The sequence below is a fragment of the Apostichopus japonicus genome, chromosome 17 (assembly GCF_037975245.1).
Source record: "Apostichopus japonicus isolate 1M-3 chromosome 17, ASM3797524v1, whole genome shotgun sequence".
In the NCBI taxonomy this organism is placed as follows: Eukaryota; Metazoa; Echinodermata; class Holothuroidea; order Aspidochirotida; family Stichopodidae; genus Apostichopus; species Apostichopus japonicus.
In genome coordinates, this window is record NC_092577.1 from 8,808,966 (window position 1) to 8,836,937 (window position 27,972).

The following is a 27,972-nucleotide window of genomic DNA, read 5'->3' on the forward strand; positions in this document are numbered from 1 at the left end:
TTTTCCTACCCTAGCTATATGTCGATTTTATAAAAAATTATGAAAACCTCCTTTATTGAAAATGTATTTTGAAGCTCAGTCAACCATTTAAGAAATGCTAACCGTTAAATACTGGCGTCAAACAATACATTTCGTATTTATTCCAATAAAGATCCAGATTCCAATAAGGATTAGAATGCTAAGTAGAGCTTACTAAAGAGAAACTGCATGTACATGTTAATTTTAAGTATCCAAATACTATACAAAGAGATGGAATTCACCGAAACACCCCTTTTCCCTACCACCTGAGGAAAACCGTCTTTTATACATTATAGTACCATACAGTACTTAACATTTGATACAAAAGTTACTTCCACAACAGCTCCCCAAAATTTGTATGTGTCGCAATAGGTAAAGTTTTAACCGCGCAGCACAGTACCATTAATAATTTGCATATTACACCAAAAGACAGCATTCCTTTGCCTTGATTCAGATAGCCACAGGTGCACTGAATGACGTACATTGGACGGACGACCAACATGAAAAGTTTATCGGGAATGATTGACAGTCGCTTGGTTACAGAAAGACAGGGGAAATTATCATCGTTCTACGTTGATATTTTTATCCGCTTTTCCCATTTTTATTGGACGTGGCCAGATTGTTTCTGAGTGTTAGATTTGTCGATTCAAGAGTGCGGTAGAAAGTTTTTCAAATTCGAAGCAGCTGAAAGGGGTATAAGGCCTACATGATATGGGCGAGAAATTGTTCATTCTCGTTATCAATTTTATTGGCAAATATACATTGAGAACGGAGACGGGAGGAATTTATTTGTTACCAAGGGGGGGGGGGGCACCTCCAGTACTCCAACCACCTCAAAAACCACCTCACAAACCGCCCAATTTCCGTGTTTCCGACCAAACTAAAAGATAAAGGACGATGACTAGAACACGAGAATGTATCTTTTCGGCTCACTACCCCGTGATTCTTTCAGACCGAAAAGAAAATCATTACTTCCCCTTACACGATTTTTCAACATTTTCTAAATGGCCGGGCCTTTATACTTCCAATATAATATAACCAGCAATGGTAAATGTGGAAAAAGCAGTACACTGCATTCCGAAATATTTTGTTTGGCATTGTGCCAGGAGTGCAAAATAGAAACGCTACATATCGCTGAGTATCCGTGGTCGCTTATGCTCGTGTTTACGATAAAAAAAAAATTAAACGGCAACCAATCATACATTTCGACTGGGAAAACTTCTTTCGCCAACACAGTCATTAGTCAATGCTAACTCCGCCCAACGTTCCTGGAAAGTTACACGCAGCGGTACTATAGCATGTTCAGGGGAATACTTCGCGGGAGATTTTCTGGAAGAATGAAAACAGAGAAGATTTAATTATCTATTCTTTTAAGTAACACTGAAGTTTAGCGATATTTTGAAACGTCTATATGTTATTTAAACCAAAGGCCTACCTTAATCTATTTTTTCCTATCTATGCTACAAGTGCAATGACCGAACAAGCAAATACGAAAGTAGTCTCACTAAATTATGCTCTTTTAGTGGTGATAGCTCTAGCTCTGTAGTGCTTTAATAAATTAGATTACTACTACTAAATAGCAGAAATTTGATTACCAATTAACATCTTTATAGCTCATATCATCTACAATTCAGGAAGTATACACATCATCCTAATAGCAACTTGATGTTAAATGCACTCTTCCTGGTACTTGTTTTATCCATCCTGCTACTAAACTAATAGTTTAGTAGGCCGACTAACATATGTTCTAGGCTAAGAACTACAAGTTTACTAGTTACTAGGATACCTGAGACTTAAAGTGTTGAGACTTTATCATCAAACGTTTGACTATTCAATCTCAAAATATCACCTTTTCCTGAAATTTTGTCGAAATTTCGTCGTTGAATGTCAGAAATTCGAAACGATGCTTTATCTCAAACTTTCAGATTTACCTTAAAATGTAGGTGTTACATGTCGATATTTCAAAGTTTCGAGAAAACAGCCCAAATATCGTCGGATTAAACATAAAGCGGACCATTGAAATCGTTGAATAGCTGATACCTAAATCTGCCCACCCCCACCGAATATTCGAGTACTAAATTAATATACTTAGTATGATTGAAGCACCTGTATTTTGTTATTTCTCTCGGACATATCCTCACCTGATCACTACCTTTGAGGTTATTTGCAATCGTTAAACTAAGAAGCTGTATATCACACACAAATAAATCATAACAAAAGTTATTTCTTATTTTTGAGGCTGCTTTATTTCTTGTTCTCAGTGTAGTGCAGTACTTGAAAAGTCATAATGAACAAAAATTGATAACCAGTTATGGGATTTAATTCCCCATCCTATCGTGGAACTTCTACAATTATCAATTACATTCGGCCACCCCCCCCCCCACCACCACATGATTTGAAAACAAATCTTAGTATGACAGAGGGATAAGTAATGATGAAACTGCCGCAAAATACCATACTCTTTGGCACGTTGTTTCATAACATAAAGGTGATATGCTTTCATCTAGAGATTGTGGATGCAAATGCTAAGTCATCGTGTTACTGTTTCGAACTTCCTTGCATTTCTTTGTTAAAGTTATGACTAATATACATTTGTTAAACGACAATTTTCAACCGTACATCCCCTCCCCCAATAACAATATTCAGGATGGAAATTCTACTTCCCTTTTCTAGTACGTTTTTCGGATGTTAATAAAGGCTATAGGATACCGGACACTCAACTTAAGGTTGGTTTACTCAAATCGGGTAAGGTGTTTAACTTGCAAATGCATATATTGGGTAACCATTATTTCAATTACGATGGTTCGATTCTCGATTTCCAAGACGACATTCCTATCAGGTACCAGTATGAAAAGTTAAGATCATGTAAAAAAGGCAAGATACAATAAACTGCTGAAAAGTATGGCTGCTTACAGCAATTTAGGTCAATTCCATACAATATAATAATAAAAGTACTCTTTAGAACCAATTGAAACTCCAAATAACCTGAAGGACTACAAGTGTTCATAAAACATGCACTTCGCATCATATATGTACAGTTTTATTATTTTGGTAACAAAACAAAGTTTCGTAACATAATACTTAATCTTAATGGACATAAATCAACGACGAGCTTGATTTAGACAGCACTCTTTCATTTTTCACGTTTCTTTACGTTATTCACTAAATTTCGAACGGCGACTATCATCTTCTTCACAAGCGTTGATTGATTGACCTTTATACTTTCATGACGGCGGGGAATAGTCGGGATGTTTCATTCGTCAAGAAAACACGCTCCCAACACGTGGCTACACGTAATACCAAACGTGTTATCATTGGTTACACGTAACTCATTGCTTAAATGGTGACATCAAACATATTACTTGTATTGTGCTAATTTAAGTTGGCGAATGAACTCTCGCATAGCCGATTCCAGGGTAAAAAATTTCATTTCACATAACTGATTAATATAATATCCTATTTATCTGAATAACAATAGTAAAAAGTCATGGTGAATCCTAACATTGCAACTTAATGAATAATGGATTGAGCCTTTCGTGTACAAATGTGAGTTTTAAGCGTCGTATCAGTTACCAAGAAACAAAACCGGGAGATCTAATCAGATTAGGGGATATGACGTTCATGAAGTGGCAGAGCCACGGAATTTTCCTCTGGGAGTTCATATGTGCTTGAGTCTCCATTGTATGGTGTAGGCCGTGGTATTTTTGGAATAACCTGACCAGGGTTATGGGATGGATTCATGGATGCTGAATTATCGTGAGACTCTAGAATCTTTGCTGGGTAATAAACCTGTTGAATAAGAAAAATAAATTATGTAAGAGTAGGAGAAGATCAAAGAGGATTTGGAAGACCACAGAACCACTCAGGTACAACAACTTCTGTTTTGTGATGGTTGGGCATATTTTATTCATATTGTATTTCCTTTGCTAGATTAATATTACAAACTATTCCAAAAGTATTTTCGTGCAGTCCATAAGAGAGGATCGACGTAGAATTTAGGCGAGAGAAGGACAGGCGTTGTGATGGAATGTACTTACAATAGTTTGGATTGCGTCTCCAGCACAGCAACTGTAACTAGCCACAACAATGGCAACAGCAAGTTCTACTATGAAGCAGACCACGATTATACAATAGAAAACGAAGTGAACCTCTGTAGATGAGTCTACCTATAATAAAAATAAAACAAATCCATAAATCCAGACAGCATCTTTGTGTAATAGAGGATACCATCTCCAGTCACTGAGTCAGGAAATCACTGACAGTGAATTGATATAAAGGGCTACACCCTTCTCACTTCAAAGTCCAAAACGGAGTAAGTGATTCTCGTCAGAAATCTACGTGATTGTATTTCATATTACCTTCTACTTCTGAGATATATATTAAATATGATTTGAGATATGGCTACATCGTTCACGTGAGCTCAAGGCCATGGGCTATCTGGATAAAAAGATTATAATAAAGTGTTGGCATTGTTCATAAAATTGCTCTCACTCTATATATAGTCAATTTTATTTGCGCGTAGTCACTTAAATTCCCAGTTCGAGAATGGTTACGTAAAGCTTAATTTATTGAGGAGTTCAATAAGAGTCACATTATGATACACAATCCTGACCTCAATGAACCCTCTCATCCGTTTATATTTTCACTTACTTAAAATACTTTCTTATGAAAACACCACTATCTCCTTTGTTCTTCATATGGAACTGTATTTGCTATTTGTAACCGTTAATGTGGCAAGATGGTAGTAGAAAAAGGGAATAGGACGGTCCCAGCTTTTGAGAGCGAGATAGAGAGGGATTATGTTTCTGGCCCAAATTATGTGTGAGAAGCACTCTTCAGCGTTGCTTGATTACTCGGTTGGATCCTTTGAATCAGCAAGACGAGTGACAAGCAACCAATATTTAGTTTCATAGACCAATAACTTATAATTCTTAATTTATATTGGAGGGTTGGACACAAAATATATTAGATATTGCAGTTGAATACTTTTTTTTTTAATCTTTATTTCCCGAAAGCCTTAAATTGCCTGCTAATTTTTAAGCTGTGAGCTCAAAGATTGTCCACACACAAGACTAAAGGTCACAGCACTTGCAAAACCTATAATGTGAATTATCTGATCTACCCTCACGCTCCATCCACCATCCACTCTACACTATCATGAAGCGGTTATATGGACACATATCCACCGTCAACCTCAGGAAGACTGACACTCCGGTTGGAGAACCCTTCAACCTTCCCAACCAAACCAAAATATCATGTCCCTACAGGGGATGGAATCTTTAGGTAGCCGTCCTGATCTAGTACGAATCAGAGAGACTGTGGGATGCAACGCCGTCGCACCCTTCAACATCATGAGCTCAACATTCAAGAAGGACATGACTAACCTTTCTTCTGCTCCCCCCTCCCATCGCACCTTGTTTTCCCCCTTTATCACCCCTCTTCTCGTAGCTCTCTTCTACTTGTTTTCTCCCAAACTTTTCTGTCCTTGCCCTTCCCTCATTTACTCCCTACCATCTTCCCTCAATCCCCTCTTTGTCCCTCTACAGTTTCTCTCTTACCTCTCATGTTCCCATGCTGGTTTCTTTCTTCCCTCCATCCCATTTCTACTAATCCTCCTACATCTATATCTTTGTATTCACTGTGCTCATTAACCTGTCTGTATTCTGTGCGTGTTTTTGTCCCTTCTGTTACTGTTACTTGTCATTCAGCAACTGAAGAAGATCCTGCTAGGATCGGAACTTCAGGTCCTCTTACTTTTACACAAAGTTATTATAAAATCAAATATGTAATGCAAAAACTTGATTTGTTTTTAAATGTTTCTGTCTTAATCATAGGTTTGATCTCAGTCCCCCATGTAACATGTGAGACATCATGATCTGTATATTTCCAACGCATTAATTAATGTTAAAATCTGAAGGTTACGTGATCAACTGAGGTTAAATGACAAAGTTGGCTAATTGTATGGTACATAATTATCAACCGGTAACATTTTACTCACATATTCAGAATCATAGTAGTCATAAGATGGCTTTCTGGAATATAATAATGCCATTGTGACAGGTGTAGCAGCAATTGCGATGAGCACACATGCAAAGATGGAAAAGGCCAAGTAAAGTCGAATCTTTAGATCAAAAATCGAGAAAAGACAATTAAATTCAATGACATTGAAGAAATGAACTTAAGTTAAATAAGGAAACTACATCACAAATCCTCAGTGTGAAAATAAGAACGTTGCATGTTGGATGGTGCTCTCGCCCATTTTCGTAAAAGATTGTGCAGGCATGCATGCAACCGGATGAAAATGAAGGTAAAAATCAAAATTACATATCCTTGTGTAGGCCTTGTATTAATATACAAATTTATATTAGCATCATATGTTTTTATTGTTACTTAACGTTTAACATGTTCTAAAGATTGAACACTTTTTCAATAGCAATTCAACAGAAAGTTATTGCCACAAATTATTTTCTTCTCTTTTGGGCAACTATGGTAGCTTGATTTACGCTGAATACTGATTGGTAAGCATCATTTGCGATCTTGCGAAGTGTTACTTGAATATGGAATATTATTGGGAAACAAATAAACAAACGTTGCTTTACTTTTAGTGATATTGCCACTTTAAGCAACTTGTGAAGACTTGACAACTGGAATAGCATTATTCTAGAATTGGTGAAGTGTGCATATACGCAACAAAATGATATGCCAAACATGTTGTTACTGTTGCAACTATATATAACATCTTAACCGAGCCGCCTATCTGCCATAGTACGGATAGGCGGCTCGCGGCTTACAAGGTACGTTACAAGAGAGAAATCCAACACTTAAAAAGCGAACAAGTAAGAAGTACATGAAAACAAGTAAAACATCTCAGGAGAAGTATAACAGCTGAAAAACATGTGCACAAGATGACAAACCACCTTTTCGCGATTCCAGAGCGGAATAAGGCGAACGAACAAAGTAGTTTCGCGGACCTACTACCTGAGAAAATAACATTACGCTAATAAAAAAACGAACGCATGGGCGAGAGTTGCACACTAAAAACAGCCCCCAATCTCCCTTCCCTATAAAGAAGGATACTTATCAGATTGTAATAGGCTGTTGGAACGTCTAGAAATCCTATAAGGAAATCTCTAGGTAAAATTCAAAGGTATTCCGGACAGTTTCCGAAAGATAAAAGTCCACTACGAAAACGCATGAATAAACACTTTGGTTGGTAGAATGAGAAGGAAGGACATTGACCGGATAGGACCGGTCACTGAGGGTGTACAGTGTTAAAAGATTACCAGGGCATACTAGACATGGTAGGATGAGGTGCTAATGTTGTGGGGAGACAGGTAAGCGGGTCACTCGAAAATATATAAACCAGTAAGTTTGATCATTACTGTTGCTACTATATACGGATAGTGACGAATAACACACTGTCAACTATTTTTTGTTTTTGTTATTGTATCATCAGTAAAATTGAATGTCTGAATTTGCACAAGAGGTCATTAATTCAAGTTTATGTATTGCAGTGAGATTATCTTTGTCATTTTATGACAAATAAAATACTTAGTTGGGTGTAAGATAATCTATCAATACAGGTACCATTTGGTAAAACTGACACATAGAGTCCCCTCTTTTTGGTTTCTTGCCATTTTATTACCTTGCGAAGACTTGAACGTCGATATAAAGCTATTGCCGTATCAAGATCCCTGTACATCGGTTTAAAAATAAAGAGTCTGACCCCGGCAAAGGTTTGCAGAATAAGACATATTTTCATATCTTTACATATAAGTATAGGAAACATACTGTCACTTTGTCTTACTAATATACAAGTTTGACCTTGAAAACAATTATATTTGTGCAATAAAATGTTTTATCAACCGAATCCTATGAATTTCATGTAAACACCGTGATGCTGGACAAAGGTAAACTTTTAAGCGCCTTTACATACATAGCGCACGGCCTATATATGTTTAATGTATATTTACGTAATCGTACATATAGTTCTGTTACTTACCAATTTGTGATTCTTTTGGCTGAGAATTCCAAAAATGGCATTTAATATAAGGACCTGACGTCGGATGAAACAATAGGGAGAACATACGTTAGGATTACACATAATATAAGTTACTTTGTTTAAATAACGTGATTTTGAATAAAGAAAATCTGTCTATAACGTTCCAATTGGCATAAACTATCTACAAAGTATGATATTACCATACCAGCAACTATAAAGCAATCACTAAGACTGGAAAATGCCACAACCAATATAAAAGTTAACCTGTATGACTTCACAAAAAACATTATAGAACTCAGTAACAAATGAAACTGTAATTTAAAACATTAAATCCACATCATTTGTTCCTTTTCCTTTTTGAAAATAAGTCTCAGCCTATCCAGGAAAGAGATTATATAATGAAAATATCTTTAATCACTGTTTTGCATGTATTATCATGAATTATTACTGTGCTGACCTCATCGCAAAACTTGGATGTATCACTGTTGTTATTATTATTTCTTATTTGATTAGAATTTAAATGGCATAAGTAAAGAAAGTACAAAAATGTATGCAAATGCAGGCACTCACATACCAGTAAAGAGTTCATCAGCCTAACTGTCAAAAAGAACTTTTTGACACAATCGACTAAACATAATCTTGAAGTGGGTGTTAATACATATACGATATGTGTTATCCACAGATAAAGTATTCATGCAGACTGTATGAACGCATTGTACTAAGATCGTTGTATGGTTGATGTTAGAATTCTGCATCTTTTTATGAATGCCATTGAGAAAGGGTAAGAGGGAGCGATTACTAAGTCCGGACATGTGAACACCTTGTAGCCACGTTGCGGACATTCTGAATATTTATGCTTCCTGATGTTTGAACACAAAAATATTTCAACCGGTGTACCTCGTGTTTACCATGAGGAGCTACTGTGTGATCTTATCATCTGATTACAATTGTTTCAAGACGAACTAGAGGTTGTACAACAGTTACCGATATATTGATAGATATATATAAATATATTTATATAGATATATGTGTGTGTAATAAACATATGTAAATGAATTAGTGGATCTTACCGCTGCAACTGATATAGGCCACATCTGGTTATCAATTTCATCGCTGGGAGCCCCTGTGACCGATGCAACTGTCATGCCAGAGATCAGAAGAATCGTAGCAATGAAAGCTTGAATTATACCAGTAATAAATCGCGTTTTGGCACCTTTCTTTCCTTTGGGTGTAACTTGAGGGTCCACTTGCACACCCGGAACAGATGACGAAGCTCCATGAGTTATCTGCATCTAAATAATGCATGTTAAATGAGAGGAGAGGAGAAAAAGGACAGGATCAAAAACTAACAAACACTGTATCACATTCTGAACGTTTCGACATGTCAGCATATTGAATAGCTCTGAAGATAATATATACATATATATGTTTATTTCTTAATATTTTGAAAATGATTTGCCTCCAAACATTTAAGAAAGTTAGTGTTACGTGAAGAAATGTTACCATGCAATTCACAGGGGAGATCTCAGTTAAATTTCCGACACACTAAAGCTAAAGCGTTACTTACCTTAAACCTCAGTTTCAAAAAAGTGCAAGCTCACTGCAAGTAAACATGTTATTCACTTCTACTATCATACAAGGAAGTACTTCAGAAATAAATCGAAAGTGATAAGCATACTTTAAGTGTTATACTTTACCTGAAAGAAAACTCATCAACATTTAGAACACAACAGTCAACGGATTATGCATAAAGCAAAACATTGAAATTTGTCTAAGTGCAAATGAAATAGTTGATTGATCCAGCACAGGCTGCAATTGATTGCATTCCTAGTTAAGAAAATTGGATAAGCGCTGAAAACCTGATCCCTAAACCTGCCCGCGCCCCGAATATTTGATTACCGAATTAAAATACCTCGTATGGTTGTTATTTCTTCCGTCATCCTCACTTTATCACTACCTTTAAGTGCTTGTTAATGTAAAAATGCTTTGGTATATTAGAACCACTCAAATACATAGCTATATTTTATACACAAATAAGAAACAACCAAAATTTTCTCTAGTAATTAAGGCTTCTTTATTTCTTGTTATTGGCGTAGTGTATTGTTTGAAGAGACATAACGAAATGTGATGGTATGTTGTTTGTCTAATTCCTTATTCCATCGTGCTACGTTTACATTTATTAATATGATCCCGCCACCGGCCCCACCCCTCCCCAACCACACCACACGTGGGTTAGAGAAAATGCGTTACAGTCTAAGGCATCGGCTGAAAATTAAATTGAACCTTGAAGACTTAATAAATTAGGTGTCCAAAATTACTAAAACGCGCATTCCATTTGTGACCAATTAAAAGCACCTCATCAAATCCTATATGAGAACAATGCAGCAGGATTTCGCTTCACTTAAAGACGAGCAAGTATCGTTCAATGTACCCCCCCCCCATCCTCACCCCCATGCTAGCTTTTCGACAACCGCGTAACTTTACATTTGAACTTACTTCCTCCAGACTTCCCAAACCTATTCCCACCTCCGCAAGCAACTTTTGCTTCAACATTACCCTTGCACTAAAATACCCAGTGACGATTATAGTCTAAGACCCCTATCCCTTTTTCATGTGGTTCTAAAAATGCCATTTAAATATATGCTGCTGTGTTCTTTGTAAAGATGGAAGTTTTGTAGGTAAAACAGGTGCCCAGTTCCAACAAAAACAAAAACAAATCGTGATAATTTAGCAGGATTCCCCTTTTCCGAACATTTAAATCTTCTTAGACACTCTCTTAATAATGCTAACAGCAACCGAACGTAATCGTAAAGAAATCGATTGGATCATTCGTCTTAAGTCTCACATCAGTGGCCTCAACAAATACTGGGTACCCATTAACAACTACTTGTTCCACAAACTTATGTAATCCGTTCTTAATCCGCCTTCATGGTTTATCGGTATTAATTCCATCTGGGCCACATCTTATTTATCAAAGGACCGGAGGACCGAAGGACCGAAGGACCAAAGGACCGAAGGACCAAAGGACCGAAGGACCGAAGGACCGAAGGACCAAAGGGCCGAAGGACCGAAGGACCAAAGGACCGAAAGACCGAAGGACCGAAGGACCGAAGGGCCGAAGGACCGGAGGACTGAAGGACCGAAGGACCGGAGGACCGAAGGACCGAAGGACGGAAGGACGGAAGGACCGAAGGACCGAAGGACCGAAGGACCGAAGGACCGCAGGACCGAAGGACCGCAGGACCGCAGGACCGCAGGATCGCAGGATCGCAGGATCGAAGGATCGCAGGATCGAAGGATCGAATGACCGAATATATAAAACAATTATTACTGCAAAACCTAATCTGTTCTGTTGAATTTGGCTTTAAGTGATCCATCAAATGTTTGATCTTTCCCCATTCCTTGTAGCTGGTCCAAAGTTGCTGAAATGTCACATCCCTGATACGGTGAAAGGAAATACTGGCCTTATTTTGAAATGGAGTGGTGTTAATACAATCAACTTCATTTCATGTTGATGTCATAATAATGATTAGTTGTTGAATGAGAATAAATCAAGGGCGTAGGAACCAGGGGGCTGGGGGCGCCAGCCCCCCCAGTGAAAAATGTGGAGGGGCGGAAGTATTATTCCGCCCCCCCCCCCGCTTCGCAAGTCAGAAAACCCCTTTTTCATTTCCAAATGAGAAAAAAAAAATCATTTGGAGCACCAAATTGCATCTAAGGCCAGGTGAAAATACAAAATTAAGTTTACAAAATGGAGTGAGTGTTGAAGTGTGCTATATTGCACCAAATTGCATCTGAGGCCACCTGGAAACGCAAAAAATTCCAAAAGGGGAGGGGGAACCCCCTCCCCTTAGACCCCTCCCCAGGCCGGCCATCAGTCTTCAGCCCCCCCCCCACTCAAAAGTACCTTCCTACGCCACTGGAATAAATACCAGCATCTAGCAGAACTGCGTCATAAAAAAAATGTACTGAAAACACAGTCAGTTAGGTTATTTATTCCCCTGATTGATATCAAATATTGAAGATTTCTGTGTAGACATCTTAATGTCAGATAATTAGAACTCAATAATCGTGAAGTTTCTGGATAGGAACCTGCAGGCCAGTCACAGTGATAGCGTATAAACTCGTTGACAAACAAATTCCGTGTAGACGCCGCGTAGACACCTCATATATTCCCTGTACGAGTTTCTACGCAAGAAATGCTATTGTACTCAATGAATAGGGATTAAAGTCGCCGAAAGAATGAGTGAGATGTTTGAAACATCCGTTTCTTAATCGTAGTTTAAATTAAGACGTGATATTCACCTTGCAGCGAAGATGACGCAGGTAAAGTGTTTCTATTCAGTGTTTCTTTTCCGACTTTTTTTCTCAGTTGCAGAGGTTATGTTCCACGGAGGATAAGTTTACTTTGAATAGTTGGCAACATTTTGAAGAATAATAAAGTATTTCTACGGGTTTCTTGTGTCAATTATTTTATATAATTTACCGTTGGTTCCAACAGAATGAAAAGAAAAAAACGTGCACCCAAAAACTTTGAAACAGGGCCGGTTAAAAACAAAACAACATGTTTCTCGTCCGCCCAAGGGGCCTCATTTTTCCTGATTCCCGGGTCTCTATTCCGAGTACAAGAAATCTAAACTATCCTTAAAAATTCTTTTGTTAAGATTACCACATATTCAAAACTAGTATTAGCGCATTTAAAGAAGAAAAAAATGGCCGCCCGTCAATATTTTCCGACCAAACCTATATTTTGATTTTATGAAACCTTCATGAAAACATACTTTTTTTAAATGGATTTTGAAGCTGTCATAAATTTAAGAAATGCTTACCGTTAAATACTGGCGTCAGACAATACATTTTCGTATTTATTTCAGTAAAGATCCACAAAGGATAAAAATGCTAAATTACTAAAGAAAAACTGCATGTACATGGTCATTTTTTGTATCCAAATACTATACAAAGAGATTGAGTTCACCGAAACACCCATTTTCCACACCACCTGAGGAAAACCGTCTTTTATAAATTATAGTACTGTTACGAGGGCCCATTGTAGCCTAACGCTAGTCACTGCTAATGAGGAACCTAATGTTATAATATAATGTTATATAATAATGTATAAAGAACACTCAGAATTATTTATTATGCAAAACTTAAAAGTTGTTTGATAAATGTTTAACGAAAATTTGTTCAAGTGTAACAAAGTTCATATTTTATGATAGAATATGTGATAAGATATAGCAGAATGTAAGAGATTAGAAATTTTACATTACATTCAAACTTTCCTTGAAGGGGGAGGGTGTAACGAGGGCCCATTGTAGCCTAACGATAGTCACTGCTAGTGAGGAACCTAATGTTATACTATAGAAAGTATTTGAAATGGCCTACGTGACAAATCGGTTAACGTGAAATCCCGTTGTACGCTGTACACGCATCTTCGTGGATTCTCTGGAATGTTCGCGAGATATGCAAAGGAACACGAAAAATGTATCTTATCGGCTCACTACCCCGTGATTCTTTCAGACCGAAAAACCCCATTAATTCACCTTACACGATATTTCAACACTTTCTTAATGGCCAGGCCTATATACTTCCAATATAAAATAACCAACAATGGTCCATGTGGAAAAAGCAATACACTGCATTCCGAAATATTTTGTTTGGCATCGTGCCAGGAGTGCAAAATAGAAACGCTACATTTAGGAAAAGTATCCGCGGTCGCTTATGCTAGTGTTTACGATAACATTTTTTTTTAAACGGCAACCAATCATACATTTCGACTGGTAAAACTTCTTCCGCCAACACAGTCATTAGTAAATGCTAACTCCGCCCAAATTTCCTGGAAATTTACACGCAGCGGTACTGTAGTATTAATGTTCAGGGGAATACCTCATGGGAGATCTTCTGGAAGAATGAGAAGAGAGAAGATTTAATTATTTATTATTTTAAGGAACACTGAGGTTTTGCGATATTTTGGAACGTCTATATGTTATTTAAACCAAAGGCCTACCTTAATCTATTTTTTCCTATTTATGCTACAAGTTCATTGACCGAACAAGCAAATACGAAAATAGTTCATTAGTTATGCTTTTAGTGGTGATAGCTCTAGCTCTGTAGTGCTTAACTAAATTGTGTCTTAATTATGGGTAATTTGTTAATTTATAGCAGAAATTTGATTACCAATTAACAGCTTTATAGCTCATATCATCTAATATTCAGGAAGTATGCACGTCATCTTGATAGCAACTTGATGTTAAATGCACTCTTCCTGGTACTTGTTTTATCCATCCTGCTACTGAACTAATAGTTTAGTAAGCCGACTAACATATGTTCTAGACTAAGAACTGCAAGTTTACTAGTTACTAGGATACATGAGACAAAGTGTTGAGACTATATCATCAAATGTTTGACTATTCAATATCAAAATATCACCTTTTCCTAAAACTTTGTCGAAATTTCGTCGTTGAATGTCAGAAATTCGAAACGATGCTTTATCTCAAACTTTCAGATATTTCTTAAAATCTAGTTCAAGTATTTTAATTATAAACATATTATATAACATATCGATATTTCAAAGATTCGAAAAAACAGCCGAAATATCGTCGGATTAAGCATTAAGCGGACCATCAAATATCGATGAATATAGCTGTTCCTACTTCTGCCTCCGCCCCGCCCCCCAACCGAATATTCGAGTACCAAATTAATATACCTAGTATTATTGAAGCACCTGTAATTTGTTATTTCTCTAGTCATATCCTCACTGATCACTACCTTTGAATACTTAGGTTTATTGCAATCGTTCAACTACGAAGCTATATATCATACACTAAATAAATATTAACAAAAATTATATCTTGCTTTTGAGGCTGCTTTATTTCTTGTTCTTTGTGTAGTGCAGTGCTTGAAAAGACATAATGAACAAAATTGATAGCCAGTTATGGGATTTAATTCCCCATCCTATCGTGGAACGTCTACAATTATCAATTACATTCGGCCACCCCCCTACCACCCCATGATTTGAAAACAAATCTTAGTATGACAGAGGAATAAGTAATGATGGAACTGCAGCAAAACACCATACTCTTTGGCACGTTGTTTCATGGCATAAAGGTGATATACTTTCATCTAGAGATGGTGGATACAAATTCTTAGTCATGGCATTAATGTTTCGAACTTCCTTGCATTTCCTTGTTAAAGTTATGACTAATATACATTTGTTAAATGACAATTTTCAACCTCACACCCCCTCCCCCAATAACAATATTCAGAATGAAAATTCTACTTCCGATTTCTAGTACGTTTTACGGATGTTAATAAAGGCTATAGGATACCGGACACTCAACTTATGGTTGGTTTACTCAAATCGGGTAGGGTGTTTAACTTGCAAATGCATATATTGGATAACCATTATTCAAATGGGATGGTTCGATTCTCGATTTCCAAGACGACATTCCTATCAGGTACCAGTATTAATAGTTAAGATCATGTAAAAAAGGCAAGATACAATAAACTGCTGTAAAGTATGGCTGCTTACAGCAATTTAGGTCCAATTCCATACAATAAAATAATAAGAGTACTCTTAAGAACCTATTGAAACTTCAAATAACCTGAAAGACCACAAGGGTTCATAAAGCATGCACTTCGCATCATATATGTACAGTTTTATTATTTTGGTAACAAAACAAAGTTTCGTAACATAATACTTAAATTAATGGACATAAATCAATGACGAGCTTGATTTAGACAGCGCTCTTTCCTTTTTTATGTTTCTTTACGTTATTCACTGAATTTCGAACGACGACTATCATCTTCTTCACAAGCGTTGATTGACCTTAATACTTTCAAAACGGCGGTGAATAGTCGGGATTGTCCATTTGTCAAGAAAACACGCTTCCAACACGTGGCTACACGTGATACTAAACGTGTTATCATTGGTTACACGTAACTCATTGCTTAACATATTATCTGTGTCGTTCTTAATGTAAGTTGACGAATGAACTCTCGCATAGCCGATTCCAGGGTAAAAAATTTCATTTCACATAACTGATTAATATAATATCCTATTTATCTGAATAACAATAGTAAAAAGTCATGGTGAATCCTAACATTGAAACTTAATGAATAATGGATTGAGCCTTTCGTGTACAAAGGTGAGTTTTAAGCGTCGTTTTAGTTACCAAGAAGCAAAACCGGGAGATCTAATCAGATTGGGGGATATGACGTTCATAAAGTGGCAGAGCCACGGAATTTTCGTCTGGGAGTTCATATGTGCTTGAGTCTCCATTGTATGGTGTAGGCCGTGGTATTTTTGGACTAACCTGACCAGGGTTATGGGATGGATTCATGGATGCTGAATTATCGTGAGACTGGAGAATCTTTGCTGGGTAATAAACCTGTTGAATAAGAAAAATAAATTATGTAAGAGTAGGAGAAGATCAAAGAGGATTTGGGAGACCACAGAACCACTCATGCACAACAACTTCTGTTTTGTGATGGCTGGGCATACTTTATTCATATTGTATCTCCTTTGCTAGATTAATATTGCAAACTATTCCTAAAGTACTTTTGTGCAGTCAGTATGAGGGGATCGACATGGAATTTAGGCGAGGGAGGGACAGGCGTTGTGGTGGAATTAACTTACAGTAGTTTGGATTGCCTCTCCAGCACAGCAACTGTAACAAGCCACAACAATGGCAACAGCAAGTTCTACTATGAAGCAGACCACGATTATACAATAGAAAACGAAGTGAACCTCTCTAGATGAGTCTATCTATAATAAAAAATAAAACAAAACCATAAATCCAGACAGCATATTTGTGTAACAGAGGGTACCATCTCCAGTCACTGAGTCAGGAAATCACTGACAGTGATTTGGTATAAAGGGGTAAACCCTTTCTCACTTCAAAGTCCAAAACGGAGTAAGTGATTCTCGTCAGAAATCTACGTGATTGTATTTCATATTACCTTCTACTTCTGAGGTATATATAATAAATAATCTGAGATATGGGTACCTCGTTTATGTGACAAGGCCATTGGCTACCTGGCATCATCAACATTAGCATACATGGTTATAAACCACCCCGTGGCGACCAACGTAGAAACCTTCATTAGGAACGCAAACAATTGTATCATTTCATGTACAGAGTACTCAAGAGAAAGTATTAAGCAAACATGTTTTTTAAATATTGGGGAAAGGGGGACATTGTTCATAAAAAATAAAAAAAGTGCTTACCTCTAACATGTCAAAACCCATAGTAGGACTTCAAAATCACAAGACAAAACCCCTCCATGCTGGTTTCTCCCTGTTGGTTTCTTTCTTTCTTCTCTCCATCTCTTGTCTACAAATCCCTTATATATATCTCTTTGTGTTCACCATGCGCATTAACCTGTCTGTATTCTGTGCGTGTGTCTGTCCTTTCTGTTACTGTTACTTGTCATTTAGCCTTTGAAGAAGATCCCGCTGTTAGGATCGAAACCACAATTTTGCAATTGTTGTTCTTAAAAGTAGGTATACGTATGATCATTCTGTAAGCTGACTTACAAAAAACAAGTGCGATAGCCTGTCGCGTCGTGCTAATAACGCTGACTACCGAAATGAGTTGTTTCTTTACTAGATACATTATATCCCATGAGTGATATGCAATAGATGACTATTGATTAAAGGCCCGAATCTACTGATTGGTTGTATTGTTCATCTGTCGAAGATACAGTACACCTACAGTACTAGGAAGGATGATTTGTACGATTCAAACTTCATGTATTCTTTATTCCCTTATAGAGATGAGTTACGTTCTCATTCTACTCAATAAACGTGTTCACGATATGTGCACTGGCTCTCTTCTTTGCTCACAGTGTGCTCATATGCTCTTTGAGACACTCGTTTGTGCTCACATGCTCAGCACAAGAAACAAGTGCAATTTACAGTATTCTATCCTCTGTAAAAATCCTATGACGTCATCGATCTTTGCTTTTCCCCTCATTAATTCATCAAGAATGATAATTAACCAGAAAACCTGTTGTTTTCGGAAAGTATTTAGTATTTACCTTTCCGCTACAACTAGATCATATAAATATATTTCATATACATGTATATTTTATTATGATGCCGTGAATCAGTTCTCCGTTTCCTGATTATATATGTACAATTTAGTTTACTTTCAAATAACTATATATATATATATATATATATATATATATATATATATATATATATATATACATATATATATACATATATATATATATATATATATACATATATATATATATATATATATATATATATATATATATATATATATATATATATATATATATATATATACACATATATATATATTTACTATACGATCCTCACAATCATATCACTGACTCAACTTTCACTCGTCCAACTGTACGAAAATGGAGAATCATTTATAATCGCTCGGAAGCAATTTGTCTGGCGTGCACGATCTGTGGTATTCCTTATTTTTATTTTATGTTACATTTTGCTTGGGTTGTGAACGTTGCACCAATGTCAAATATACTCTATTCATCGTTGAGATAACAATGGCTATGTATCGTCACCACGGAAATATGTTTCGACCAAAATGGAATATATTATATTCGTCGCACTAGTGTACATTATTTTGGACTGTACCATTCGATAATAGGTAAGCATAGGTTAGGGATTTCAGTCGTTTCCTCAAACGGATTTAAATCATGGTTTGTACGGTATAAAGATATATATTGCCTCTGTATGTATTTTTGCGTTAAAACCCTAGCTGATTGAAACAATATTATTTTATATTGCAGTGTAAATGGTACGAAAATATAAAATAAATCGTTTCAGTTGTCTCCGATTCTCAAAATCCGATACCAAAAGGTAAAAAGAAAGAAAAAGGAAAAAAGAAAAGAAAAAGAAGTTGCTATTACTCTTACAATAGCAATTATCCTTAATTTCTCTTAGCTGTTGGCGGCTTTGCTCCTCACGAGCATTACTCTAGCCTAACTTAAAACTACCTTTATCTGGCTGAGTAATACCTTGTGACATATTTGAAGGTCACATAATTTTACATGAAACTTTGGAAGGTACTAGCATAGTTTATACAATATGTAGTTACTTTGCTAAAAGGACGAGGGGAAGGGGTGGGGCTTTAAGACCGAGTTACTAGAAAATGTGTATAGCAACCTTCAGAATTGACAAAACCTTGGATGTTTTCTTCCACAGGCTAAGAAGTTTGGGATCATGGGGAAGTTATACCAGACCTTTTGGAAAAATAAACCAAGTCAGAATATGGACATACAAACCAAATGAACATCACCAAACTGATACACCCTCAGCCCTGATTTCCATACATTGGGATTGTTAACCCATAAGGTTGCTTGACAAGAAAGGAGAAGTCACTTGCTGTTCCAAAACGGAAGTTGCAAGCCACTCAAAGCATCCATACCATATCAAACGTTTGATTAATCCATGATATCGTGTCTCATTAAGTTTGTAAGGAAAGAATTATAACAAAGGCGGGGTCTCTTCAAGTGCGTTTAATACTGTCTTGCCAAATCAATTAATGAAGGATCTTCAAAGTTATGAAAGTATCCAAGTAACATGTCTTTTTATTGGCTGACACAATTTTTTCAAGGATGGTCCAGACAAGGAAAGTTGGACAAAGGGTTATCGGAAATATCGGAAATAAAGGTTGGTGTGCCTTGGGGGTAGGGGTCCATTATTTGCAATTCTATTTACTATATATACTCATGAAATTAGGTTAACCTCACACATTTCTGTTACAAAATATGCCGATGATACTGCTGTATCATGCACAAGTCCTAAGAGCGCTGTTGAAACTGACCAATGAAATTTTCAGTGTTCTGTAAATGACATAGTTCCAACATGTGACCGCAAGACTTTATTGTGTAACCTCTATAATAAAATGAAATTTGTTTTCGAAAATAAAACCATAAAAAAATGAAAGTCTCATTCTATCAAGATCGCAACGTATTATTATTGAGGGAGCTGAGGTGGCTAGAACCTCCAAAACTGAGTACTGGGAGTATACATCGACGACAGTTTGACCTTTTCTTGCAAAGCATCAAGGTATTAAAAGAAGTATATTACAAAGTATCTAGTGTGGCTTACGTTGTGTCTTTCTTTAACGAAAATGCTAAGGAAAATGTTTTCAATACTGTTATTCAACCTGGCACATGTGATCTATACAGTGCCTGTTTGGTACTATTTTATATTGCAAAAAAGCAAAGAAAGAAGAATGAAGTTTCTTAATTACATATCGGCTATATTTAATTTAGATTGCCATATACTTTTAGAAAAAGTAAATGCTGCTGCAAGACCTGAGTTTACAAGAATTGCTAATAGGATTTACAGTGATCAGAAGCACCCTTTGTATACTGTACTAAAAAGTCTTCTGCACAAATCGAGCAGAAATATAAGGAATCCCCACAAAATACCGAACGTAAGTTTACAGAAACTCATTTATTTACCGTGCTGCTTTATACATTCCATTCAAGCACTTGAAATGTTTGTTGTAGTCTTGTTTGTTATATCGTTTTATGTATTTACTTTTGTATGTGTAGATGTATTTTATATGATATCCTATCATCTTGACTTTTTCTCCCCTTTTATATTAGTTATTCTTGGACTGTTCGGTATCCTATCATCTTAAAAAAAACAAAATTATATTAGTTATTCTTCTTGTTGAGGTATTATATGACTCCTCTCTATAAATTTTATATGCATAGTGGAAGGAAATAAAAAGGAGGAACAGCATACTATAGTACAACTTGGAAACACTTGAACAATGGCACAGTTGTTTCCTTCTTTAAATCTGAGGATTCACACGAGGTTGGGTTGGATATTATGAATATGCCTTGGAGCGTATGAAAAAATTCACATTCGTTTAAGGGGATATTATAGTGAAAAAAAGCTTCCCAAACTTTTGAAGGATACTAAGAAACTACTGTCAAAGACAATTCACGTAATACACTAACTTGAAAAATGAAGAATTGCACACACTTTTCCGTAGTCTGTGTGCTTCATAAGAGTTCCGACTTAACAGATTACGCCACTGGAACTATTATTGTTGCAAATGCATGTGTAAACATTTCATCATATCCCTTGTCTATGTTATACATTGTAGAAAATGGTGGGGGTCCTTTTAAAATAAATAGGACCAATATGCCACCCTTTCAGCAGCCGGCTCTCCTTGCCCTCCCTACCTCAACATCCATCTATCCGATACCATCCATTTTACCCAAGAAAAACATAATGAAACACTTATATCCGCCCATAACCCATGCAAAATCCTTGTCTATGTTGTACATTGCATCAAATTTTGGGCGTTCTTTTTAAAAATGAATAAGACCAATATACCACCCCTTTCAACAGCCGGCTCTCCTTGCCCTCTTTACCACCTCCCCTCATCATATCCGACCCCATTCATGCACTCAAAGAAAAAATACTAAAACACGTATGTTGATACCTGCGTATAACCCATGCAAATTCTATTTTGTTCTATTTTGAACATTCGTCACTACGCCAGAACGAGGACGAAGTGCTTGGGTTGTGCATTAGTGAGCTTGATCACTCCCGACTTTGCAATTTCCCAAGATCAAGCCCCGAAAAATCTCAAGATATCCTAAGGACACTGTACTGTATGCCTTGCTTCTACCTCCCCCTCCAATCCCCCTCATCTCCTTCCCCTCTTCTCTCTTCCCCTTCCCTAAATGATGTGGAAATTTGATGAGTTTTACAACACACGCAAGCATAGTCGTATAAATTGGAGTTGACATGATGTAATGATAGCATCACTTTGCAGTCTGGGGGCCTCGGGAGAAGTATGGAGGGGCTATAAAAAAATATGGGATATGTGTCAGCGAAAAGAGGGGGCCCGGCATTGTCCTCGGGACCGAACCTGGCATTCGACGCTCCTACAGTGCAGTGCGCAAGGGGTGGAGGAGGTCACGTGGGCCATTGCCCTATCTCGGATCGTCAGTCAGGGGATGTGTGTAGGGTAGTGCATGTTGGTCGTGGTCACATCTCAGATCGTTAGTCATTGAGAAATGGTTCAATCAGTGGATTGTGTTAATCATCCTGTTGAGAATTGGATCCTTGATACGGTTATATCATCACCCTTACTAGTATGGCATCATTTATAAGTAAACATTGCGTTGAGAATTACTTATATGGACCTGCTTTATAGGCTAAATATGCATTGTGCATAATTTTATGTCTAAATTTTTATTTATATCTCCGGGGCAGGATCTCCAGACTCCTATCTCATATAGCAGCCTGTTTCAATAATCCAGCTCAGTCCCCCTTCTCTATGAGGTCCTCATCCGCCTCTGGACCTATCACAAAAGTTCAGGCTCCAATACCTTAAACAGTAGGGAGTGATTGATACCCAGCTCCACCCCCCCTCTTCCCCTCTCCTCCCAGACCTTTGATATCCTGTGAACGCCATTGCGCTACTGGACCATATTGTCGCCTAACTGAAGCATATAAAGTTCTTTAAATGAAAAAAAGAAATGATCTTCTCAGTTTTCTAACATGATTCTATAATTTGAAAACATCTAACCCGTTCTTACAAAAGAGGCATTGTTGATGACTTAAACTATAACTGAGTTCTCCCGTTCATTGAAATCCTGCCTCTCTGAAGTTAATCAACAAAGGAGAACTGGCCAGGACGATCGATTTGAACAGAACAAAATATTGTTTGTTTCTAGAACGGGACTATAATCACGATCCATTGCAATCTTTATCTTACTTTTTAGAATCCCGCTCTAGCTCAATATCATTATATCTACTCTCTATTTTGTCAAATTATGTATAATTTATTTCTTTTTTATATTTGTGTAATAAACAGTGGTTTTACGTTGTTTTAATTTTCGTAAACCAATATGTAGATTTCTTGTCAAGGCATATACAGAGTTGGCCATCACCGCTTGTAGTTTCATCTAAACAGTTTTTGTACTTTCAAGCATATTACGCGCATAGGACAAAATACATCGGAAACTTACAATGCTTTGTATTAATAGACGTAACTGAAAGCAATGTATTTACGTACAGCAGGAACTCTAGAAAGGCTGATATGACAGAATAAACACAGCAAGGCATAAATATCAGATATCAAATAAAGTATTTGATTGTGTAAACTATAAAACATGAACAGTTAAATCTATACACTGATTCCTACCGATATCTAGTTATCGTCCATGGCCGTATGTTAGCACGTCACATGACCTACACGACGCCATCTTTTCAAGTGGATGTTCTTCATTCCTGTTTCCGTACGTTCTTTTTTCGTGGTTTTCATCTAGCATTTAAGGATTAAAGGGTCCTAGACTTAAATTCTACTCTGGATTATAAACCCAGAAACCGATGGTCCTACTGGTAAGTAACGTACAGGAGACAGTAATGGTGTGAAGCTATATATGTACTGATATACTTAGTATTCTTAAACTCTACACAACTTCCTGATAAATAGGAAGAATATGAAAACAAAAGCATAAGCAGATTCAGTTTAAGAATTTAACTGATTTTTAAGATGTTTTGTTTTATATGATAGCAATCACGTGACTGATATTTTTGCTTTATCAGGGTGAACAGAACGATGCATGGTAAAGATTATTTTACTAAAAATATTAGAAGATTAAAAATCATGTGAGATTCAAACTAATATAGCTGATAAAGGAACCGTTACAATTATTTTCCTCTGCCCGAGTCCCAGTCGTGACGTTTAAAGCAGCAGTTTAACTTAGGCTAGCAATTTTAACCTGGTAGGCTAATTCTATACACAAGAGTGTGAATTGATAACAAAGTGTCATCTTTCTCTCTAATTTCATCAAATAAAGGTTACTGAGGGAATAACTATTAAATTTTGTTAAGCTAGTTTTAACCATACATTCTGCATCAACAGATCATCGCTTTGGAAGATATTCATGGATAATATCACTCAACGGAAAAGAAAAGTGACGACCCAAGTTCATCCCTCCAACCAGTCACGAAATTTTTTGTGAGGTCATAATCGATGGAGCGCCTTACAGTGCAAGGTTTGTTGTAATTACACAGTTTTTATTAGTAACTTTAGCATTAGACAGTTTATGTTTAAGATAAACATTGATAAGGATTTAAGCCTCAGCATTGTTATTACTCTTACAGTGTATGGTCGAGAGTTCAATGTCATTTTCTTTATTGTTATCATTGTTTTTTTTCTACCTTATTAATTTGACCTAACCGATTGGAATTGTTATATGTAGCTATGAACGCATATATAAGGCGATATAAAATTGCATATTCCTCCGATTTAACGGGTATAATTTTGTTGTTCACAGCGACTTCAAACAGATTGCCCGCCGTAATTTTTTCCAATTTATATATAAGCATTAAAACCAAATGTTGCCATTTTCTCAGACAAAAAGGCCATACTCATCAGTTCTCTGAAGAGCAGGTATAAACTACAATATGACGCAATCCAGCCCATACCGTACGTCAAGGACAGACTATATTGTGTTGACAAGATATTTGTTGAGGGCGGTACAGAGATCTACATTGTAAAAGGAGCGACGAAGGAGATAGAAGGACCATGGGTACGTGTGGACTCGTACAAAGATATCTTCACAGACCCTCGAATGAAAGCCAAACGGCGCATCATAGAAGCAGAAGCCGGGTATGGTAAGTCAACAGTGACCCTACAGCTCGCCTATGATTGGTGCAACGGTGTAAAGGAGTCCCCTTTTAAAGACGTAGAGATTCTAATTCTTCTCCGGTTGAGGCAGCTGAACAGCAAGATATCTATCTATCAAGCAATTAAGCTGTTTTTAGCACCAAACGATCCCCGAATCAAATCTTCTGATATTAAAAATATCATTGAAGGTTGCACTTCTGTTAAGGTACTCCTGGACGGGTATGATGAGTTTCCTGATAGGGACGGAGTTACCGGAAGTGACGTAGGACGTATCATTACCAGCAATCTATTTGAAGATATTGATGTTACCCTGACAACCAGATATTGTCCGAATGATTATGACAAATCAAACACAAAATTTGTTAGGTTAGTTGGCTTTGACGAAAAAGCACGTGACCAGTACATTCGCAAGGCTGTTACTGGGGAAGACGAAGAAAGCGTTGCTAGCATTAAGCGCGCTTTGAAGGAAAACCCGATCCTGGATGACCTATGTCAAGTGCCTCTTTTATTTGCAATGTTTTCTCATATGACCCACGAAAAGAAACATTTTCAGACATTTAAGTCAGTTACCGATTTCTTTCGCTACATGATTAAATGTTTCAATAGTCACAAGAGAAACAAGTCACTGGACAAACACGCAAAGGAACACATGAGCGAACATGGAAGTGAACACGACGAACTGAGTAAAGTAGCATTTGAAGGTCTCTGCCGTGAAAACAAACAGTTATCATGGCGTAAGGATGGACTCTGTACACGACTAGGTCAAGGGTTTTGTCAACATTATATTGCAGTAGGTATCTTGGTAGAGGAAGAAGTGTCTGCTGAGACAAACGAACAGGCTTCTACTACAGACTTACAGATAAAGACTGACTTAAGGTTCTACCATCAACTATTCTGTGAATGGTTTGCGTGTTATAGACTGGTAGAAGTTGTAGCTGCTACAAGAAATGCATCGGAACTGAAAAAGGTTCTTGATAAAGTGGATCCATTTAATCTTCAGTACCTCTATAGATTCACCTGTGGGATTAGCCCAGTAGTTGGGAAAAGAATCATAGAATACTTGCAGATCAGGGGAGACGGTGATAAGTTTGCCATCCTCTGCATCCTGGAACAAACTGGTGAGGTAGATGGAATCAAGGACACCGTCAGGGATCTGTGTTCAAAGACTGTTCACATCTGGAGCGACAACAGTAAGCTTCTTCAGAGATCCACCATCCAGCTCTTGGAGATTGCATCTAGATTTGATGTAAGTATGATCATCATATGAAAACAGTTTTGTTACGTTAGTTTCTGCCAACTATACCAAAAGAACATGATGTTGATTGGTTAACTAAATATACAAACAAATCAATATTACAAAACATAATTAGAAAAAAATCCACTTCATGAATGTTTACATTAAATTCAGCGATAAACAAATATAAATAAATGTATATTACATTAAACTACACAGCCCGCCTAGAGAAAGTCACAAATTATCAATGTATTGTTTTATATCAATTACATCTTGTTCAACGATGACTGTTTTGTTATGAGATATCATTCAAACCTATTGGAAGAATTAGCAAAGATAGTTCAAGAATTAAGTCTACTGAAACAAATGTCTCAAATAATCTAGACAGACAGCCAGGGCCGGATTTAGACATGTGGAGGCCCGTGGGCAACCTTCAGTGGTGGAGGCCCCCCTCCAGTGATCACCGTCCTGGGGGCGGTGTGTAAGGGGAGGGGTATTGGATTTTTTCCAATAATGAAGGGTTCTTGGATGCGAAATGGTGCAGTATTTTGTGATTTCTGAAGAATTTTCATTACGGTATGTAGGCCTGTTTGCGTCAAAAATGACTAAAGTTATCTAGAAATTGGGTTCTGGAGAAAGGGGGTGTTGTCCCATTTCCAAGAATTTGATCGGCCTGCATATGCTAATTATCCCGGAAAACCGAAAAAACTCACACCCCGGGCCTAAACTTGCTTTTAGCAGGACCGGACTAACATGATTCATGACGAACATGTTAATGCCAATTGCCAACTGCCCAGACGCGCACGGGCCTGTGTATGTGTGTGTAGAGGGGGTGAGAAGACAGTTGTTTCATCATTGCACATGAAAAGAATCAATTAGCAATACCTGTCTGAGATCTAGAGGGAGGTGATGACAGGCGCACTGTCAGGGTGTACTGAAATGTTTCAACCAAAACCATTAACCTAGTTCTAAAGAAAATAGACGTTGAGATTGATGACTTTGGATATTAGGCCAATCATGTTTGTCTGCCGATGTGTGATTTGCAATAACGGGAAAACAACCACTTAGCTGTTTCTACCATTCACAAATAGATACAATTAAAATTGAATATGACTTCAAGCGTATGCATGGCGTAAGCCGCGCGCAATATGATTTTGATTGATGATATTTGTCAGCCTACATTTAATTTTTTTTCTTCAAATTTCCCCTTATATATATTTTTTTTCATGAAGTATGTGGAGGCCCCTTGTTGTGGAGGCCCGTTGTTGTGGAGGCCCGTTGGCAGCTGCCCACGTTGCCCATTGGTAAATCCGGCCCTGCTGACAGCGTTCCATCCGTTCGTAAATACACGATTCAGATCTCTAAAATATGTAAAGAAAACCAAACTGTTAATTCCAAAGGGTCAGAGGACCCCCGGTGGAAGTACAGGGTAGAGTCATATCTGTTGTAGTGCGCATGCGCTACAATATTGGGATTACTCGCCCATTCAATCAGCTACATGGCTGGCTGGTGAATACCAGCTCAACATGCATTTTTCATAGCAATCTCAAATTCACAAATTGACTACGCAGGACCAAATCCAGACCCAGGTTTGCAAAGAACTGTGTCGGCGAACAGTTAATTATGCACATGTAGAGAAATAGATGTCCTTGAGTAGCATACTTCTTCAAAACAATACGTAATATTCTCTAATTTGGTTTCATTATTCTCGAATTAAACAAGAAAGATAACATTTGTACGCATTTGAGTTTAAAACATCCTGCAAGCAAGTTGCAAGCAACAAATGTTAATCGTATTTATCCGCAAGGACTTGGTGTTATTATGTGATCTCGGGCACGGACATCTAGCACGTAATGACACGGCATTATTTACTACAAACTTAGTACAAAGTCATAGTTAGTTCCACAGCTAGCGGCTCCGTACGTATATTACATGTTTTGTATGATGACCAATACCTACATCGTATTCGTTATGAGTAATCGTGCATTAGGCCTTCGGTGTAAATCACTGTATGTTCGTAACATTTCGCTATCTAGGCGAGG

General features: G+C 37.2%; 3 protein-coding genes across 4 annotated transcripts in view; 2 read left to right on the forward strand and 1 right to left on the reverse strand.

Moving 5' to 3' along the window:
- Positions 1-2,294: 2,294 nt before the first annotated feature.
- On the reverse strand, positions 2,295-9,640 carry LOC139985034 (uncharacterized). Of its 2 annotated transcripts, none has more exons than XM_071999211.1 (6): positions 9,588-9,640; positions 9,091-9,312; positions 8,021-8,074; positions 6,017-6,139; positions 4,056-4,184; positions 2,295-3,807 (listed from the first exon to the last, which is right to left on the reverse strand). In XM_071999211.1, the coding sequence occupies exons 2-6, from the start codon at positions 9,310-9,312 to the stop codon at positions 3,622-3,624; spliced, it is 714 nt and encodes a 237-aa protein (XP_071855312.1). In that variant the 5' UTR covers positions 9,588-9,640; the 3' UTR covers positions 2,295-3,621. The 2 variants fall into 2 exon arrangements, with proteins under 2 accessions (XP_071855312.1, XP_071855311.1); XM_071999210.1 differs by lacking the exon at positions 9,588-9,640 and adding an exon at positions 9,524-9,581.
- A 13,449-nt stretch (positions 9,641-23,089) lies between these two features.
- LOC139954924 (uncharacterized) overlaps positions 23,090-27,972 on the forward strand; it is a 200,048-nt gene continuing 195,165 nt past the window's right edge. The window contains exon 1 of the mRNA XM_071954916.1: positions 23,090-23,402. The gene's annotated coding sequence lies outside the window, so the exon portion shown is untranslated. The remainder of the gene's footprint in view (positions 23,403-27,972) is intronic.
- The window catches only part of LOC139984543 (uncharacterized), a 57,967-nt gene continuing 53,982 nt past the window's right edge, over positions 23,988-27,972 (forward strand). Inside the window, exons 1-2 of the mRNA XM_071998475.1 lie at positions 23,988-24,061; positions 24,423-25,942. Of these exons, the coding sequence (XP_071854576.1) occupies positions 24,040-24,061; positions 24,423-25,942 (1,542 nt within the window). The 5' untranslated portion in view covers positions 23,988-24,039. The remainder of the gene's footprint in view (positions 24,062-24,422; positions 25,943-27,972) is intronic.

Excerpts from the sequence above, each read along its gene's own strand:
- LOC139985034 (XM_071999210.1), bottom strand. Across the intron at positions 6,140-8,020 it reads GCCAAAAGAATCACAAATTG|ATTCGACTTTACTTGGCCTT; the intron begins GTAAGTAACAGA and ends TTTGATCTAAAG. Across the intron at positions 3,808-4,055 it reads GAGACGCAATCCAAACTATT|GTTTATTACCCAGCAAAGAT; the intron begins GTAAGTACATTC and ends CTTATTCAACAG.